Below are 18,853 nucleotides of genomic sequence, written 5' to 3'. Positions count from 1 at the left end.
CAACAAAGATTTCACAACTCATTAAAAGTTAAAAAACTGAAATTTACAGTTTACATTTGAAGCTTATGTATCCAACTTATTTAAATTTTATCTTGAGACGTGTCTAGAATCTGACTGCAGTTCACCTGTGGTAAATTAAAATGACTGGAAAGAGTTTAGAAAGGTTTATATGAGGTCCTACAATTCACACCAACTCTAAAATACTATTTAGTGGCGAGGAATGGACCAGGATAAGCATATAGCCATTTTTTAAAACCCTGAGTGTTCCAAGAAGCACACCAGCCAGAATAATTGTGACATGGAAGACATTTGAAACTTTGAGGACTCTTCCTTGAGTTGGCTCTCGAACCAAACTAAGTAACCACAAGAAGGGTCTTGTTCAGAGGTGACCGGGAGCTTCAGGGCTCCTCTGCATAGAGGACATGAGAGTAAGTGTCAATCAGTCCTTTCTGGCAAAGCTCCAGCTCGTCACCTGTTGTACAGACCCTGTGGTCAGGTATAGTGGGGGTATCTCGGCAGCAGGGAAGGATGGATGGATGCATGGCAAAAGTCTTGAAAGTCCCCAAAACCTACTGCATGCAGCCTGAGGCTGGGGTGATGGTTCACCAACACCAGCACGACAAGACCCTAAACATACAGCCAAGATGGGTCCGACTGTCCTTTAGAGGTCCAGCAAAAGCCCAGACTTAAATCCTATAGAACATCTGTGGTGAGACGTGAAGAAAGCTGTTAAGACGATTCAAATGTAGTCTGATGGCGCTTAAGAAGATTTACATGGAAAGAGTCAAACCTGTCCCAGCTGAAAGAGGGGCTCCTACAAAGTGCTGAATTGTGGGTGTGAAACATGTAAATCACTTTTAAATTACTGTGCAAACATTTCTAAGAATGTGCCATCACTTTCACATTGAGGCTTATTGTGTGTAAACTAGAGGAGATATCGACTTTTTGTTTCCATTTCAAAATAAATGCAGTAAAATACAGCACAAAAACGTCGAGTTTTGGCACCTCCCTAGGCAGTAATAACATTTTTAATCATTCATACAGGAACAAAATATATGTTTATCCATACATCACTTAACATGTGGTTGGGATGTATGAAATACGGCTGCACTGGGCTTTCATCGCGTCAGTATCATAAACTTATTGAGAGCGTCACCATCTTCCCTCTTCTTACTTTAACACACTTTAGCAAGATGTCATCACTTTGCCCTCAAGTTCAACTAATCTCCCCAGCACAGGCAGCTCAGACACACGCTCACATACGTTTTCTCATTGAGAAACTATCTGCAGCATGCTAGATAAACAGCCATTACAGATGACTTATTCCCTTCTATTCGCTCTTAGAAATTTGTTCTTGGGATGCCAGAGAGATGCCAGGGTGAAGGATTCACTGGTCCTTGCAGAGTCCAGACACACCGAGTTGCATCAGGGCAGAAAAATGTTATGCTCAGCGACCATAGGGCTGTAATTACATAGGAGCACTGCTGAGCTCTGCAGGATAAACGTCAAGACCAGAGAGATGGAACATGGCAACAGGAGAGGGACAAGGGCAAATATGTGATTTACAATCAACAGAGAAATAAAGGACAGATTGCAAAGAGACAGAAAAGAAGAAAAAGACTAACTTCATTGAAACATTATTAGTATTAGTTATTAAAAGTTGAACTTGACTTAACTTACATTTTGGTGTCAAATGCTATTATGGGGTTGATCCACAATGTGGTGTGACTGACACCTTGTGGATTCATTTTACCTTGCAGACCTATTCGCACTACTTGCCTAAGCAAAGAGTTTGCATGTTGTCCCACAGAGCAGTGAAGAAACTCTACTACAAACCAAATCAAAAGGGAGGACGGAAACAAAACATCACAAAAATGTCAAAGTTCAGTTTTTTATTATTTGTACATTCACCACTGATAGGCATACTCAAAGAAGAAATTAAAAACAAAAAACAACCCTTTGTACTAAAATGATAAAATAACGATTAAAAAAAACAATATTAAAACCATTGGTGAGAAAACTCAATATGCATTCTCCTCTCTTGGGCCTGTATTGATTTTACAGGGTAAGAGAACTGGAGAAAAAGGAGGAGGAAGGGAGGGAGAAAGAGAATCAATGATAGGGACATAATCATAACTTGTGTCGGGTGTGATAAACGTAGATTCTCTCCCATAGAGAATCATCTCATCTTAAACTAAACAGAGGGCAAGAGGAACTCTGCAGTGCCTTAGTAGTTATTCCACACTTGTCCAAAAATACCCCGAGCTGCCTCTTTTAAAGACACGGTTTTGATTAATCTTATATGTCTGTACAAAATTCCAAACACACTTCCAATATTTTCAGATTTCTTTAAGCCCAGAGGGCCGAGTTTTCTCTTTAGGCAGGACTGGTAAGGAGAGCCTTGTACTACAAGCAGCAACAAAAGGATTCCTCGTTAGACACTGAGGCAACGATGATTGATTGCAAATCTTAATTGGCACCTACACTTGGGGAAAAATTGGGGGACACTGGGGAAATCATTTAAATTACCCAGTGTGCCATACTGCTATGCCATCAAGACCAAGAGCAAAAAAAAAACAAAAAAAAAAAACAAAAAACAAACAGACAAAGAAAAATGTATAAAGAAAAATCTATCAAACCTTGACAGGTATGAGATGTATAGCACTCTGGGAAACAACACTGCAAAATCATGGTCCCCTTTAAGCTTGACTGTGTGTAGGTGTGCGTTAAAAACAAAAGTGATACTTTGAGAAATGGTGATGACATCAGTTGGTCCTTTGTTGGGTCTTAGTTGTAACAAAGTACATGTAGTGAAAGGCAAATGGAAGAGGGTGGTCTCTTGGACAGTTCCATTAGTTAATTTGCCACTAGCGCCGCCTTTCTCTTGGGTCACTGCGGCTGCGTGAGCGTCTGCCTCCGCCTGCCCCGCTGCCTCCCGGCCTACGGTAACCATCCCTGCGTTTGTCATTCTCTCTCTCCCTCTCCCTTTCCCTGTCTCTGTCTCTGTCTCTACCTCGGTCTCTGTCTCTGTCTCTCTCTCTGTCTTTGTCCTTGTCCTTCTCACCCTCACTCCGGTCTCCTGTTGTGCTGCCTCCTGTTTTCATCTTCTCCTTGCGCTCCTCTTCCTTTTTTTTCTCCTCCTCCTCCTCTTGCTCCTTTCTCCGTTTCTCACGCTCCTTCATCCGTTCTGCTCTTGCAGCTTCTCTCTGAACAAACTAAATCAAAGAAAATGCACAGGGCACTACTTGAACACAGCACCTAATGTAGATATCCACATCTATCACTTTAAAGCACCAATCAAGCAAAAACTTTTTAGTGTCTCACCTGTTCCTCTGTAAGTGGAAGCCAGTATATGCAAGGGGCTGCTTTAGTTTTGCGGAACAGATCATCAAGCAGCTTAGCAGGGGGATCTTCAGCTGCTTTCTCTGCCAAAGAAAATAAGTACAATATTAAACAGAAGTCTGCTTGGATTCTGATGTGAACACACAAAGTCTGCATGCCTTACCCTTCTTTTCGGTTTTCTTCTCCTTGCTCTTTCCCCTCTCCTTACGTCTTCTCTCTCTGGAGCGCGACCTCCGGGGAGCTCCCTCCTTCTCCTCTCCAGGTTTCCCAAACTCTCTGACCTTATCACGATCCCACTCCCTTTCTGCTCGGGCCCTCTCGCGCCGCTCCATCTCACGCTCACGCTCAGCCCACTGGTCTCGTTCTGGCAGGAGAGAGGGCAGGCCTGATGTTCGACCACGGCCGGAGCCAGGCCCCTGTTCTTCTGCTCCAGGTCTGTCAGCAGTGCCCAGGCCTTTGTGGAAGTCCAGCTACAAAACAAAGAAATTCTCATACTTTAGATTGCAGAGTATTGTGGACACAGCAGTTTAAAACAAACTGATACTCATAAGGTCTGACCTCATCCTGATGGGAGAAATCTACACTAAGAACTTTTGGGTTGCTCTGAGGCCATTTCACTCCATGAAGTGCTGCCCGTGTGGCCACTGCCTCCTCTGAGCTAGAGTACTAAACAGAGAAAGAAAGACAGTATGTCAAAGAAAACCCATCAGGTCAAAACTTATTTAAAATCCTCTATCAAAGAAAACACATGTAGCAACTCACGGTGACGTAGCAGTGAGACTTGATTTTGTCAATCCAGAAGCCCTCCTCCACCAGGGTTCCAGTTCTGCTGAGCAGCTCCTTAAGCTGTCCCAGAGTGAATGGTCTTACCTAAACAAAGCAATACAAAGCTGTTGTAATAGTGTGACTAAACATGCCTACCATAATACACATTTGAACATATATTACAAACTGTATACATGTTTGGAGCAACATATGCTATGATTTAAACTATATATTTTTTTCAGGACACATGGAAATAGGCACATTATCAAGTGAAAAGTATATCAAAGGAGGCCGCAAATACATTACTTATATATATATATATATATATATATATATATATATATATATATATATATATATATATATATATATATATATATATATATATATATATATATATATATGTAGTTTATCTCACCAGGTTGCAGATGTGAACGATGTTGGAGACTTTGCCACGAGGTGGCGAGGGCTGTCGGGCTGTGCGAACTGGGTCATCGATTGTGATGGAAACACCCGTTTTCTGCTGGCTGATGGAGCGACGAATGAGGGTGTCGCTGGGGGTCACTAGTATAAAGATGTACAATCAGCACCATATTTCTTATAATGTCAAGACACCTGCACCTTTCTTACTATTCTCTGATTGACTTTAAGTGAACACCAAATAGAACAAAAAATAAATAGATTCCATAGAAAGTATAATAGCAAGTGTTGTTACATACACCTTGGACAAAAACTGGAATTTACTGCAGCGTGTAACGTAAGTAGATTATCTATTTAATGTACTTACCATCATTATTGTTATTAATTTAAATAAATTATTATATTTGAGAAATTCACTTCATCTAATGCCTGAAAAAGACCATTTTGGGACGGTTTAATTACCAGTGTTGATTTCTACATCATGGCTGGTATGTGATGGTGATTGGGTTTCCACAGTTCCAGGAAATGAGGTGTCCATCTTCTCTTCATGCACCTTTGTTTTTTCTGTGTGTCCCTGTAGATCTTCCTCATCCAGCTCCTCATGTCTGCTCCTTTTTGCTTCTTTCTGTCCATTCTCCTGGCTTTCAGAGTGCACCACCTTCAATGGGAGGAGCACAAGCAATCCCAGATAAAGCAATAACTTCGGTAAAAAGCGCTTTATATTTCAGAGGACAGCAGAAAACTGACATTTTTCAATTAAAATCAGGAAATTATAGAGTGACCTGTGTGACAGTACGACGAATCTGGAGGTCTTGGTCAGAGCGCTCTCTCTCTTCACCCTCAGTCCCAGAGAGGACAGCTTCTTCTGGGTGGAGGTCAACTACTGCCTCCTGGCCAAGAGGAGGCCGGATGTCTGGGATCAGAGACTGAAGAAGAAAAAAAAAAAAAAATACACATACATGTAAACCTGATGAATTTTACATTCAAGACAACAAAGGCAGAGGTGTCCCACAGTCTTACTATCCTGCAAGTACCTTGAGTGAATCTGTAGTGATGCTGATCGAAGGTTTCTTGGTAGTGACAGCTGTGCTGGAACCCCACCTCCTCTTGCGACCACATGCAGCACCAGACTCCTGCTCACCCTCAGTGCTGCCTGCACCCGGGGACGATTTACTGCCTGGTAGCACACAGAAAGAAATTTAAGCAGATATAACAGTGTCACGAATGCATGCATAAAAGACATAATTTTGAAATATGGATGATCAATGGGCATTACAATGTATTGTATGTTGACTTTCCAACCCTTGGAAAGGAAACATTATATTAAAAGATTAATATAAGCACAAGGGAAAGTGACTAACTAACTAACTAATGACGTTGTAAATGCTGGAAAAGAAGAGAGCAAGTCAAGAGGGGGTACTCACTGCTAAGAGAGATCTTACGAGGTGAGAAGACCTTTGGTGTCTGAAAAACAAGATAAAACCACCCAAGATATATGGGAGAGTTGAGAGACAGACACTATGGGTGGACACTCATGATTAAAGACAAGTTTGAGGAAAGGTACAACAATAACAAGAAGGTGGGGCAAGTAGGGACTGGGAGTGAATGACAGAAAATGCTGTGACGGATGTTTTTAAAAATAATATTGATGGCACAGAGCTGTGTTTTATGTTAAAATTAAGCGTGTGCCATTAGTATTTAATAATCTACACTGACACATTACTAAACCTAAATAACTTTTGAGGACTAAATTATAGATGTAGTGGAAATACTGCAGTTTAAATTCGAGACTAGTTATTTTGTGACTAGACAGACATGTGAAGTACAATTAGTCTCACAGAAGTTGATATAAAAGTGAAGCAAGATTAAAAGGTCTTAAAAGAGACCTAAGTCAATTTGGATTAAACTGCAGTAGCCACAATGAGATACACGGTAACAAAAACAGGATGCTTCTCCCAGCAAAAACTATAGAGTATGAGTAGAAAATAAGCATTTTGATAACAGCAATATGAAATATGAGTTTGAGTAAACATTACTACTTATTCCCTGGTACCACTGACACCTGATCCTTACTGGTTTGGATATGGCCCAATCACGACTGCATGAACTGTATCTAGGCAACAAGGGTCCAATCAAAGGTGGCTGAGATGTTGGGATGGAAATCTGAAAGCTGGCTGGCTGGAAGGATGGTATCAATAGTTCATTTGGGTGGGGGCTTAAATGCTTTTGGCCAAAGCAGTCATCCTCAGGTGGTTTGGCATAAGTTCGTTTACAGATGCAGCAGTGGCAGCAGACCAGAAGATGATTGTTGTAAACAGTCATTGTTGAGGAGCAGTAATTTCATACAGTCACAAGAATCTGGCAATGCTTGTTGCAGAAAGGGATCTAAATGGAAAGTCCTCCTTCAGTTCAAATAAAAGCCCATTGAGTCCAGATAAAAGCTCATTTAGTATCCAAGACTGGTGTCTGCTGGAGAAAACTCAATCTGGTTCCAAGAGATTAACAAAATCCAAAACGTCCTTTGCTGTAACGTGTTACAGTTCACAGACCACATTAAATGACATGTCCCCCACATTTTTTGCAAGTGGGTTAATAATGTCTCCAACTCAAACAATTTAGGGGTTTTACAGCAGCTTTGACTTGATGTGAGCATACTTCTTTGCTTGTCTTATCTCCATGTTGATTTCAAGGTCACAAAGCTGAGTTATCAGGTAAAAGACTAAGAGAGGTGGGCGACACTGACTAACCACCCCCTTCTTTAATTCTTCTGGTCCAGTCAATAGTTTTTGCCAGACATATCCATGAAAATGAGGCAGCCTTTGTTGCCAGTGGTGTCTCTCTGCAGTGCAGCCTCTGGGACTTATCTGTGGTCAACTCTGGATTCTTGGGGCACAGTGGAATGGGTGCAGCAGTAGCAGTAGTAGCAGTAGAAGAAGTAGTAGTGGCAGTGGTAGTATGCAGGTACCAATAGGGGCAATGGAAGAGGCATGAGCACCTTTATAACAAAGCAATCATTTGGGGTTTAGCCACAGTGAGAAAATACCCTTGCTGTTTCTGCCCAGGACAATGTCAACAAAGGTTTTACAAACAGCCAAATTGGGGAAAAAGAAAATAAAAAAAAAAAAAAAAAAAAAAGGTCCTACAAACAAACTTTCTCTCTGGGGAACATTAAGTCTTCTAATGAAAATATTGTTTTAAATGTAAGTGGAAATTACTCAACAAAAACACAGAAATGCAATCAAATGGTCAACTGTGTATTATACCCAGCTATAAATAAAATGTAATGTGCCAATCACACAAATATAAAAACTCAAATGGGTCCATCCACGGTTATTCAAGTGTCTTACCTCCTCGCCAGTCTCTGGAAGTTTCTCTTGCTGTGCCATGGCAGTCTCCTTCACCTGCCTGTGTAGTGTAAGGAAACAGGAATAGGCATAAAGGAAGATTTCAAATGTATAAACAGCACTGATGAACAGAAAGAATGGTGTAAAGTAAAAAAAAAATATCTTTAATGTATTTTTAAAAACAGGTAACAAGAAAAAAGGAATGAATGTAAACATAAGTCATAATTCAAGAGAATGCCTAAAATAAAAACATGTTTAATATGCTAAAATAACTTGAGATAAGATTTATGACCAAGTAAACGCAATAGATTATAATATTACTATTACCTCCCTCAAAATACACTCTAAATAATCTAACTATTATGGGAATTTGTCTGCAATTAAATGACAAGCATATCATTTGTAATCAAGGTAAAATTAAAAGTCATTAAATTACTTTTGTGTTTAAACTGATGCATCCTTAAACAAAGATGTAATTCATATAAAAAAATGGTAGATTAAAGTTTTTAAAAATCTCAACACCGGAAATTACTGAAATAACGTTACAAGAGCAAACGGGGGTTGCTAAATAACTGCGCCTTAAACGCATGTGACGCGCTTCACCAGCCACTGTGTCATTTCACTGATGCGTTGCCATGAATGTTTCACACAACTGAGCCGAGCAGAGGAGTCGATGCACAGCACCCGCAGTCCTCGTTCACACCGAAGGAAACGATCAGCGGCCGCTGCACAGTACCCGACAAATGAGCGCAGGACTCACGTCGTCATGCCATCCTCATGCGCGCACACGTGAACACGTCCAGCGATCCTGACTATGAACTTTGGGGGGGGGGGGACTTCACAGCAAAGACACTAACTATGTTCGCTTAAAACGCAGCACACAGACTGCGACTGCTGCTAAAACGACTGCGTCGCTGCTAGCCGCCTCTTTTCCCTCCCTCCAACCCTGTTCCCATCAGAGACTATTCTCTTCTCAACGCATGCACGTTCACACCCACTGTCAAACGGACCCTGCGACGGACAAAGCCCTGCTTGCTGTTCAGCTGAGCCGCTCTATGGAGAACCACAGGCCGGCATCGGTAGCTAAAGCCATCGACGGAGGACAGCCATGTTTGCAGCGAATGCAATAAAAAAATGATCTTGTATAAAAAGGACCCCCATATTCGCAGCCACGCCGGCTCCAAGGCAGTCTCATCAATCGCCTGACGGGAAATTCAAGACCCGTCATCTCTTCCGACAAGGTCTTATCATAATCGCAAAGCACACATTTTAGCAGGCTTTAGTTGCGTGGGATTATATGATCTGGCGACAGCGATCAAGTGAACTTAAAAAGCATCATTCGACACCACAGAGGCCACATAGTCAGCCCTTGATTTAACTGGGGGTTTGCCAAACCCAAGTCCAGTTGTAAAAATATTCCTCAAAACCATCCTACCACTTATTCACGTGCCATAATCATAACACTCAAACTTATCTGTGAGGTTAACACCTTAGTTCATCTTCACTGAAATACACTCCAGTTTTTAAAGAGTAACATGTGGTCCATGCTCATTTTGTTTGGTCTTTAAAAAATGTTTAGAATCTTTTCAAGTCACACATTCAAAAAATGGCTACATGTACACATCAAGTGATCATCAACTTCATTAAAAGGTTTGTTTATGTTATATATATATATTCTTTTCATTTAATGGACTAAATTGTTATGACCATGTTTCCATCAACCAATGTTTTGAGAACACTGACAAGTGACACACAGTTTAATATTCAGAATACGCATGACTTTGTAATATCATTTAGTGTGTTTACATCTACTTACAGTTGGGTCCCCAAATAATGGAACTAAGAGAAGTTATTTACAGATTGTCCTCTGTACACCACCACATTGTGTCTGAGAAGTTGTTTTAAGCCCAAAAAATCTTTTATACATGCATTTAGTTACCAGATTAATATAGGACATTTAAATGCATCCTTGATTAGCACTGTAACCTGATTTATCTGAGTAACCAGATAACCAGCTTGTTCAGCAATGTTTCTTTTATCTTTATTTAAACCCTTTGTAATCTTGCCTTTCGTTGACATATATAGTTTGACTATGGATTCACAAAAAAATGCCTAGTAAGGCAGTAGAGTTTAACTATCACTAGATAACCTGTTCATACCCTACAAAGCTATAAGACTGGTTTACCTCAGGTGTAACTCTAACACAGATAACTTAGGGGATGTGTTTCAGTAGACCAAGATTTAAAACCAGACCTCTTCTTGTCCATTTCCTCCTCTTCCTCACTGTGCCTTCTCTTCCTTTGTGTCTCCTCCCTGGTTGGTACGTCAACGGAAGGTTTCTGGGAATTTTAAGAGAAGCAAATGAAGAAAGATGTGAAAGAATATACTATATCTGAGTTGTTGAAGTAGTTACATATCTATTACTACATCTATTTTCTTTTGGGTACTGTTATGTGTAGTTGTCACAGATGTTACAAAGATTTGGTGGTGTGTTCAGTTAAAGCAGCTGACCTTGATGGGACAGTCTCCATCAGCAGTTGTGTTACTCTTCTCTCCAGATGTCTCTCTCCTGCGAGGGGAGGCTTTCAAGGTTTCCTTTAAACCCTGTGTCTGAGACTCTACTGTCACACTGTGCTGTGTTGAAGGATGTCTTTCAGGTTTCCCCTCCTAAAAGACAGACAACAGAACAACATGATTTGATATAGAAAATGTTCATTGGGTCATGGGTCCTGCAAAAATAGTGCTTCACTATAGAAGCTATAAAATGCTTGTTAACAGTATGTCACAGTCAACATATATTTAGAGGTCTCTTCACAGTAAAACCAGTACAGTAAGTGTTGTGAATGGATCAACAGGAGCTATATGACGTGTTCAAACACAGATATACAAGGTTAAAAAGGAAATGTTAAGAGTTTTATACAGACAATGTGGCTAATGGTGAGCTAAAACGTTTTACTGAAAATAAAGCATCCTCTTTCACACATGCGTGACAAACTAACTAAACCATACTATGCTATGTCTACAGAACAGAACACCACACCAAGCATCAAACCACACGCCATGCTAATTAATCTGGCCAGTTTGGGCGCTGTTGTTGTGTTAAATAATTTCAGTAAACTTTTAGTAATTCTATATTAAGTTAATTATTGCATACAAAATACTAAAATAGGTGTAGGCAATCTGGCCAAAAATGTATAGATAAACAAAATCACATACTAATTTTATTTATCAGAAAAAATAAAATTATGGAATCCAGCATTAGCCATTGAGGGAACAAGCTAATAAAATTAAGGCATTTATTTTTAGGGACACTGGTGTCCATAAATAAAAATTGTATGCGCCTCAGATGCTCAGAATAATGTAAATAGTTAAAATCAATATGCTGTATAAACAGCTGAAATACATTAAATCCTTCTTAACTATATTTACACATCAGCAGCCAACTGACATTGGAAAACCGTATTTTCCAATATATACTGGTGTCACATTCTAAGCTTGATTCAGAGCAAATATTAATTTACTGACATGATTGAGATCAAATTTAAACAACAATGTTGTGCAGGGGCCAATTTCTCACCAATCTGCAGAGAGTACACAAACCTGACAACAGTTTGATTTTGGCTTCATCAATTTAGGTCTTGGACTTCATGTTAGTTAGTGATAGCTGATCAGCTAATATTACCTGCTGTGTGATATTTATCAAGCAGCTACTATGGGATGCTGCTGAGTAAGTTCTATGCAAGCTTGCAAATAAGTAAAAGAACTCACACACTTAATCTGACTCATTATCCCAGAAAATGAATGTAGCAGAAAACAATGGTATACCTGCTGACAATATTTGAAATAATATTTAAAAAAAACAAAAGCGTTAGTGCACTTACCCTTCTACCTCTGGAAGTGTCTTTCTCTTCAGAAGATGTGGATGATCCGGATGACCGAGAGGAGGAGGATCCGGAGTCCGATTCTGAGGATGAGGAGTCATTAGATGATGATCTTTGTCTTGTTGGTTTCTCCTCCTTCTTTGCATCTCTTCCCTTGTGCTGGGCAGGCTCATTTGGGCTTGCAGGACCTTTGCTTTGAACTTCTTTAGTTTTTTTGGTAGATTCATTGGAAACCCGTTCAGCATTCACTGATTCTGACTGTTCTTCAACCTTCAATAAGGGGTCTGTGGCCCCTTCTTTTCTGGAACACTGGCCAAGTGCAGTGCTAACAACAGCCTCCATCTCAGACTGGTTCCCGACAGAGTCCAGTGGCCCAGGAGAAACCTCCTGCTTTGTACGCATCTGTTGATCTTCCTTTTCGGTGGAGGAATGGTGTCCTTCCAGCTGTCGTTCCCCAACACTTGTAGGGGAGGAGACTGATGAGACCTGTGGCTGCGGTGTATCAGTGAATGTACGGGGTCGCTTGATAACCACAGAAGCGGAGGAAGATTGGGGTTGAAGCGGGGAGTCCCTTAAGAACCGGAACTTCTTAAATGAGGACTGTGGCGAGAGAGGTTTTGGTGACATGGATGCACTGGACTCTGCTGCTTGAGCTTCACTCCGGGACACTGGAGCATCATCCTGCTCTCCTGCCTCTGTCGATGACTTTCTTGCTGCTCCTGTGGAGAGGGAGGGAGGAGTGGGCAGGGGGGTGAGACCAATCTCACGGCCACGTTTGGATGGAGGGAGGTGACTCTCCCTCTCCTTTTCAGCCATCCTAGCACTCTGTTTCTCCTGTACCAGGACCCTCTCCTGCTCCTCCTTTTCCCTCTGCATGGCTTTCTCCTTCTCTAATCTTTCGTGTTTAAGGGCCATTTCCCTCTCTTCCTCCAGCTTTCTAACCTTTTCCTTCATTTCCTTCTCCAAGGCTTTTTCTCGTTCAAGTTTCTCCTGCTCAAGAACCTTCTCCCTCTCCAGTCTCTCTTTTCTCTCTGTTTCAGCTCTTTGCTTTTCCATCCTCTCCTGTTCTAGAGCTGCCTCTCTCTCTGCCTTCTCTTTTTCTTCCCTTTCTCGTTCCAAGGCCTTTTCCCTCTTTATCCTCTCTTGCTCCAGTTCTTTCTCTCTTTCAATTCTCTCCTTTTCCTTCCTTTCAAGCTCCAGCCTCTCTTGCTCTAGAGCCCTCTCCCTTGCCAGCCTTTCTTGCTCCAAGGCTCTTTCCTTCTCCAACTTTTCTTGCTCTAGAGCTTTCTCTCTGTCCATTCTCTCTCGTTCTAAGGCTTTCTCTCTCTCCATCCTTTCTTGCTCCAGGACTCTCTCCCTTTCTAGTCTCTCCTGCTCCAAGGCTTTCTCTCTTTGTATTCTCTCTTGTTCTAAAGCTTTCTCCCTTTCCAACCTTTCTTGCTTCTCTCTTTCAATCCTTTCCTTCTCCTTTCTCTCAGCTTCCAAAGCTCTTTCCTTCTCTAACCTCTCTTGTTCAAGAGCCCTTTCTCTATCCTCCCTTTCCTTCTCCAAAGCCTTGGCTCTTTCTAGCTCCAATGCTCTCTCCATTTCTTCTCTTTCTCGTTTCTCTTTCTCCTCTCTTTCTCTCTGTAGACGTTCTTGCTCAAGAGCCATTTGTCTTTCAAGCTCTCTCTGTCTCTCCAGTTCCAGTGCTCTCTGTCTCTCAAGCTCCCTCTGCCTTTCAAGCTCCTTCTGCCTCTCCAGTTCCAGGGCCTTCTGTCTTTCAAGCTCCTTCTGCCTTTCCAGTTCTAGGGCCCTCTCTCGTGCTAAGGCTTGCTCTCGCTCTTCCCTGTCCTTAGCCAGAGCTAATTCCCTCTCCTGCCTCTCTCGCTCTATAGCAAGTTCCCTCTCCTGCTGCAGAGCCCTTTCTCTTTCTTCTCTTTCCAAGGCCTGCTGCCGCTCAATTCTCTCTCTCTCCAGTGCAACAGCTCTTTCTCGCTCTAATTCTATTGCTCGTTCTTGCTCAATTTTTCTCAGTTTCTCCTGCCTTTCCATCTCAAGCGCCTTTTCTCTTTCTATCTCAGAGTCCCTCTCTTCTGTTGCAGTGGCCTTAAGCACACTCACAGGTACTTGAATATGGGTTGAACGTGCTCCCGTGGCACCCTGGGTGGTGCCTGGCCTCACTGGCGCATGGCCGGCAGTGTTGGCTGTGTGGGTGATGGCAGATACTAGACCCTCCTGAGGCCCTCTGCCAGGAAATGCTGAAGCTGAAGGTGAACTGCTGTCCTGCCTATCACCTTCCCCATGGCCACCATGCCAACCTGCTCCAGAGAAAGCGCCTTCCGACTCCATTTTGCGTGCCAAAAGGGTCAGCGGGCCAGGCTTGCGCTCGGCATGTGCACTCCTCTGGGGCTCTGGGCTGCTACTGCGGCTATCGCTGCTGGAGGAACCAGAGCTGGAGGTACTGGGAGAGCGCCTAGCTTGGGCTACATCTGGACTAGGGGGACTCTGTTTAGGGGTATCAGGCAAGGGGAAAGACAACTCTGGAGGTGGGGAGGGTGGAGGTGTTGGCTGGCGAAGCTGAGGAGACAAAAGGGAAGGGATGTGTTGCTGCTGGGGTTGACAGGATGCTGCAGACCTGTCTCTGGTTGAGGGCTCTCTGTGGCTTCTCCGAGCACCACTGTCCCAGTCATCATCATCTCCATCTTCCTCGCCATCCTCGCTATCCTCATCATCGCTGTCTGCTGCGACTTCTCTGGATGCAGGACCCCTTTCTGGCCGGTGTTCACTTCCAGGAACACGCATTGCCATAGAACCAGAAGCAGGAGGACGAGACACGTCAGCCTCTTGGTTCCCGTTACCTTCTCCCTCATTCTCTGCTCCAAACAATTCCTCTCCACCAGAAGGTCCAGGTGGTTTGTGCTGCTCAGCTAATGCTCCTGTGACATCCTGAGAACAGAAAAGCAGCAGAGACTTCATTGCCATCGCGCTCTGACCCTTTATTTCATGATCTAGCACAATTTGTTTATTGAGTAAATTCCCTTTAAATGTGAAAGATATTTTAGAGCACTCAAAGGATGAGAATGCTACATTTTGTAAAAAAAACAAAGTGATGTCTGACCTGGGATTGAGGGGGACCTGAGGTACTGTTGTTAACTGCTGAGTGGTCCTCTTGCTCTGTTTACAGAAGACAAATACATCAAATCACATATTCTGCACAGTGACCCAATGCGAGTACAGTAACTTTTACAGTTATTCTCACTAAATGGTCTGAGTCACACTTACCATTTGTTTCATATGCTTCACGAGCCTGTCTCTCCAGACGTTGTCTCAGGAGCTCCTGTTGCTTAGCCAGATACTGCTTGATAAAGCTGTTCTGGCTCATTTCCTCTCCAATCTAAATACAAAGAGACCTTTTAAAATAGTATTTAAGTCTTCAAGACCACTTACACACACTTAACATACTTCTAACAGTTAGCACAGGGAATGTGCTAATGCAAATCTTATGATTTTATCACACATGAAGAGACTTCGGTCTGTGAAATTAAATTAAACTGTCTTTGAAACACTTACCTGAGAGTTTGGCTGTAGTCCAATGTGAGCTGTGGAGGTCCTCTGCAGATTCTCCAGCATCAGAGCCTGTTATTAAGGCAAGAGACTTTATTTATTCAGCATAAATAACAGGCAGGTAAAATCTGGGTCATGTACGCTAACCTAAATACTGTGTACAGCATCCTATAATCAAGTACCATTCTGCCTGCCACCATTTCCGTAATTTACAAAGTACTATGAGTCCCTGTAGGTTTCAGCATACCCTCTGCATAGATGGGACAAAACTTTATTACACCTGTCTTCCTTAGAAATTTTAGATTCGGAGTATTTTGCCTCAGATAGCATGCACCATACTACAAAGTTTGCCAATTAAGAACAAACATGTTAAATGGTAAAAGTCACAAGGTTAAATATGACCCTAATGAATAACACAGCCCACAGCTGAGGTGGAAAGCAATTAGAAGCTAGTTTAGATCGAGCACTTCCTTAAACACTCACACATCTATATTCATGCTAACACTCTCAGTCATGCAGCAGAACTTCTACTCTGCGCCATACACACAAAGATGCAAACAATAAAGTAACATTTACCACCAGCCTCTTCCAAACAAAACAACAAATGTGACTAGAATACACTAAATCTACCCTTATACATTTTCACTATGCAACACAATAGTACATTTCTAATAGGTAATGTAACAAGGAATGAAACTATTCAATGTCAGTGGCTTGCATTTGTTGCTAAATCATATACAGCTGTGCAATCAAAACATCCACAGTTTAACCTCAGCCAGTTAAGACACATATTGTACCTTTATTCAAACAGGCATAAAACTGTGTTCAGATTTCACAATTGAGACAGGGGAACAAAACGCTACTCTGGGATATCATGTTTAATTTGGAGAAGTAAACAACCACTTGCTGCTTTTATGGCGCAATTCAGTGGAGAAACGGTATCCGGACAACCAAGCTAAAAAAAAAAGAAGAAAAGAAAAGAACTCTCCAAGTTTCATGGCGGACTAGATATGGTTGAATACCTGTCGCAATGTAAACAAACTGTCTCCTACAGGGCCCCATGCACCAGGCACGGCCCCGGAGTACACTTAATGAAAAAATATTCCAAGAATTGTCCGAACACAGCAAACTGCTCTATTACAATGCGCTGCATTGACGTTACTGCTATATCTGGAGTTAGCCGTTTAAAGTTGACGGGCCACTAAATGGCCGGTGCAGCGTTAAATATCCTTTTGGCTAAACTCGTTCGGGACACACGGCGTTTAGGGGGAAACACAGCAGCAGCAGCAGCAGCAGCAGCAGCAGTAAACCAGTCGCTAAGGCCACCGCTCAACTCCACTCACAGCGCTAGCTAAGGGAGCTAACGAGCTAACAGGACAACATCACCCCCCACACACTTTCAAATTAGCCACTAAGTTGACCGAACTCAATGTCCTGCAACTGGTGGGGTGTTTATGCACGATAGGCACGATACGCAGCCGCTGCGCAGTGCAAATAGATGGGTTTTTAAAGCCGAATAGTGGCGGTCAACCTCGACAACTCTACTACGCTGTTCGGCAGTAACGTTCACGATACTCAGTTGTCGGCCCTCGAGAGAGCATCAGCCCGTCTCATCGTTAACGTGAGCTCGCAGGAACTGTGGGCTAGTATTTGGCGGCAGAACTCACCCCTTTGAGTCTTTTAATGAGAGCATTCTTCTGCCCGCTTTTCGAGAGTCCTCTCTCCTCGAGGGCAGCCTTTAAGTCCGCTACTCGAAGGGACTGGAGCGGTCTCCCGTCCAGCGTAACGTCTTCGAGGTCCGCCATTTTCCGTTCCTCTAGTCAGTTCCCAGCCAGAGCGACGAGCAACGCCTTCCTCCACCCACCGTCATCGTCGACGACTTCCCCCTAACGAATATATAAAACAGCGCTATGTAGTAAACATCTGACACGAACTGTTAAATACGGCTCTGTTGTTATTTATATTTTGTAAAAAGTCGTGCACGTATTTGCTAGTACAGCATTGTAAACTTGCAATGTTCATAAGAAGTGTATTTTTTTTCACATGAAAAAAAAAAAAATCATACCGCTGAATAAAATATATATATATACATGTTCACACACACAATTTACATCCACAACTATTAAACGTATTCGCTTTCTGTAATAATGTGGTTTCTTTATATAATCAGCTTAGAGCCTTTACGGGTCAACAACAAACTATGCGCAGAATCTGCGCAGTTTTGATTTCCTTCACAACAGCAACTGCGAATAACAGTACACTTCCTGCTGCGTTATTTGTTAGCAAGATTAGCGGTCGCCGCACTCCAAACACGCACACAATGAGGTGAATATAACGCTCTGTTTTATAATATTTGAATACAGACAGGTATTTAGGCTGGACCTAAATTAACGTACTCGTGGTGCTGACTTTGAAGAAGGTGGCATGGCTTAACGTTTGATAAATTGTTAGCTAAGCTGCCTAACGTCCAACCTGGAGGTGCTGAGGATTCACTTGCAGCAGATGTAGTCTGTGTTGTACTCGTTTGTTTTGTTTTTTTTCGGTCTGACACAAACCTGTCTTCCAAAAGTGTCTTGGTTCAGTCACGTCAATCAAAGTTTAGCAGCTAAACCAACAGCAGAAATCGCAGCTCACTGACGGTCCCAGACATCCTACAACTCCAGGCTTAGGTCCGACAGAGGCATCACCGACCATGACCACGCAACACTGGACCGGTGTGTCCGGCTGCTGCGCTCCCAACCCGGAAGACTTTCCATCACCTCCACAGAAAGTAGCCAGTCCTCCCAGCCTTGAGAACCTGTCCTGTGCTTCTCCGACTTCGGGTCAAGCTAAAGAGCCGGAGCCCATCTCCTATGTAACCCTCCAGGAGCAGCGGTGCGTCCTGAGCTGGTTCCAGGGCTGGACCGCCACTCAGAAGGAGCGGTTCCTGCAGGACCTGCTGGGGAAAGCTGTGCCTGGGAAAGTGTGCACCCTCCTAGATTCACTGAGTAGCCTCCAGGTAATTTACATTCCCTTACAGATGGTCCAGGGGGTGAAGTGCTGCAGCATTTCTAACAGTTTTTCTTGTTTGCACCCTGTCAAGGTTAAAGACCATCTGCCAAATATCTTTGAATGTCAGCTGCGCCTGTGGAACCAGTGGTTTGAGTCTTGGGGAGAAGAGGAGAGGAATCATTTCCTTCACATACTGGAGGAGCGGGATCCAGTGTTTGTTGCCCAGTTTTACAGCAGCGTCGCTGGCACCGCAGGAAGAGACTGAGCAATGTTTGCATTGTGACAGAAAAGCCAGTTTGACTCCCAACAAAATGTGTTGAACAGGGGACATTAGTGGGAAATGTGTAGTCGAGCCGAGAGCTGGACTCAAGATAAACCAAGTGATTTAAGAACAGAAATGTTCAGTATAAGCAGTTGTTTCCTGCACTGGTTTCTCTAGTGCTGAAAAACACATTAAAACATTTTTTTTTCATATGAAGTTCAGACATTTTTGTTTGAATGATTCCATGATGGGTGAAGCTTTGTCATTTCCTTGAAGTTAAAATAAAGACATGGTTGTAAGAA

General features: G+C 42.7%; 2 protein-coding genes across 2 annotated transcripts; one reads left to right on the top strand and one right to left on the bottom strand.

Moving 5' to 3' along the window:
• Positions 1 to 1,877: 1,877 nt before the first annotated feature.
• acin1a (apoptotic chromatin condensation inducer 1a) lies at positions 1,878 to 17,148 on the bottom strand. The gene is made up of 18 exons (XM_026375135.2): positions 16,966 to 17,148; positions 15,305 to 15,370; positions 15,017 to 15,128; positions 14,853 to 14,908; positions 11,753 to 14,680; positions 10,383 to 10,538; positions 10,125 to 10,210; positions 7,875 to 7,932; positions 5,952 to 5,991; positions 5,562 to 5,704; positions 5,310 to 5,453; positions 4,990 to 5,185; positions 4,526 to 4,671; positions 4,105 to 4,212; positions 3,901 to 4,008; positions 3,506 to 3,812; positions 3,325 to 3,425; positions 1,878 to 3,215 (listed from the first exon to the last, which is right to left on the bottom strand). Exons 1-18 carry the CDS (start codon positions 17,101 to 17,103, stop codon positions 2,868 to 2,870), a joined length of 5,241 nt encoding a protein of 1,746 aa, XP_026230920.1. The 5' UTR covers positions 17,104 to 17,148; the 3' UTR covers positions 1,878 to 2,867.
• A 412-nt stretch (positions 17,149 to 17,560) lies between these two features.
• On the top strand, positions 17,561 to 18,853 carry c17h14orf119 (chromosome 17 C14orf119 homolog). The gene is made up of 2 exons (XM_026375138.1): positions 17,561 to 18,296; positions 18,381 to 18,853. The coding sequence occupies exons 1-2, from the start codon at positions 17,991 to 17,993 to the stop codon at positions 18,552 to 18,554; spliced, it is 480 nt and encodes a 159-aa protein (XP_026230923.1). The 5' UTR covers positions 17,561 to 17,990; the 3' UTR covers positions 18,555 to 18,853.

Source organism: Anabas testudineus, chromosome 17 (genome assembly GCF_900324465.2).
Source record: "Anabas testudineus chromosome 17, fAnaTes1.2, whole genome shotgun sequence".
NCBI lineage: Eukaryota > Metazoa > Chordata > Actinopteri > Anabantiformes > Anabantidae > Anabas > Anabas testudineus.
Note: the sequence above shows the minus strand (reverse complement) of the source record. Positions and strands in the feature narration are given on the sequence as shown.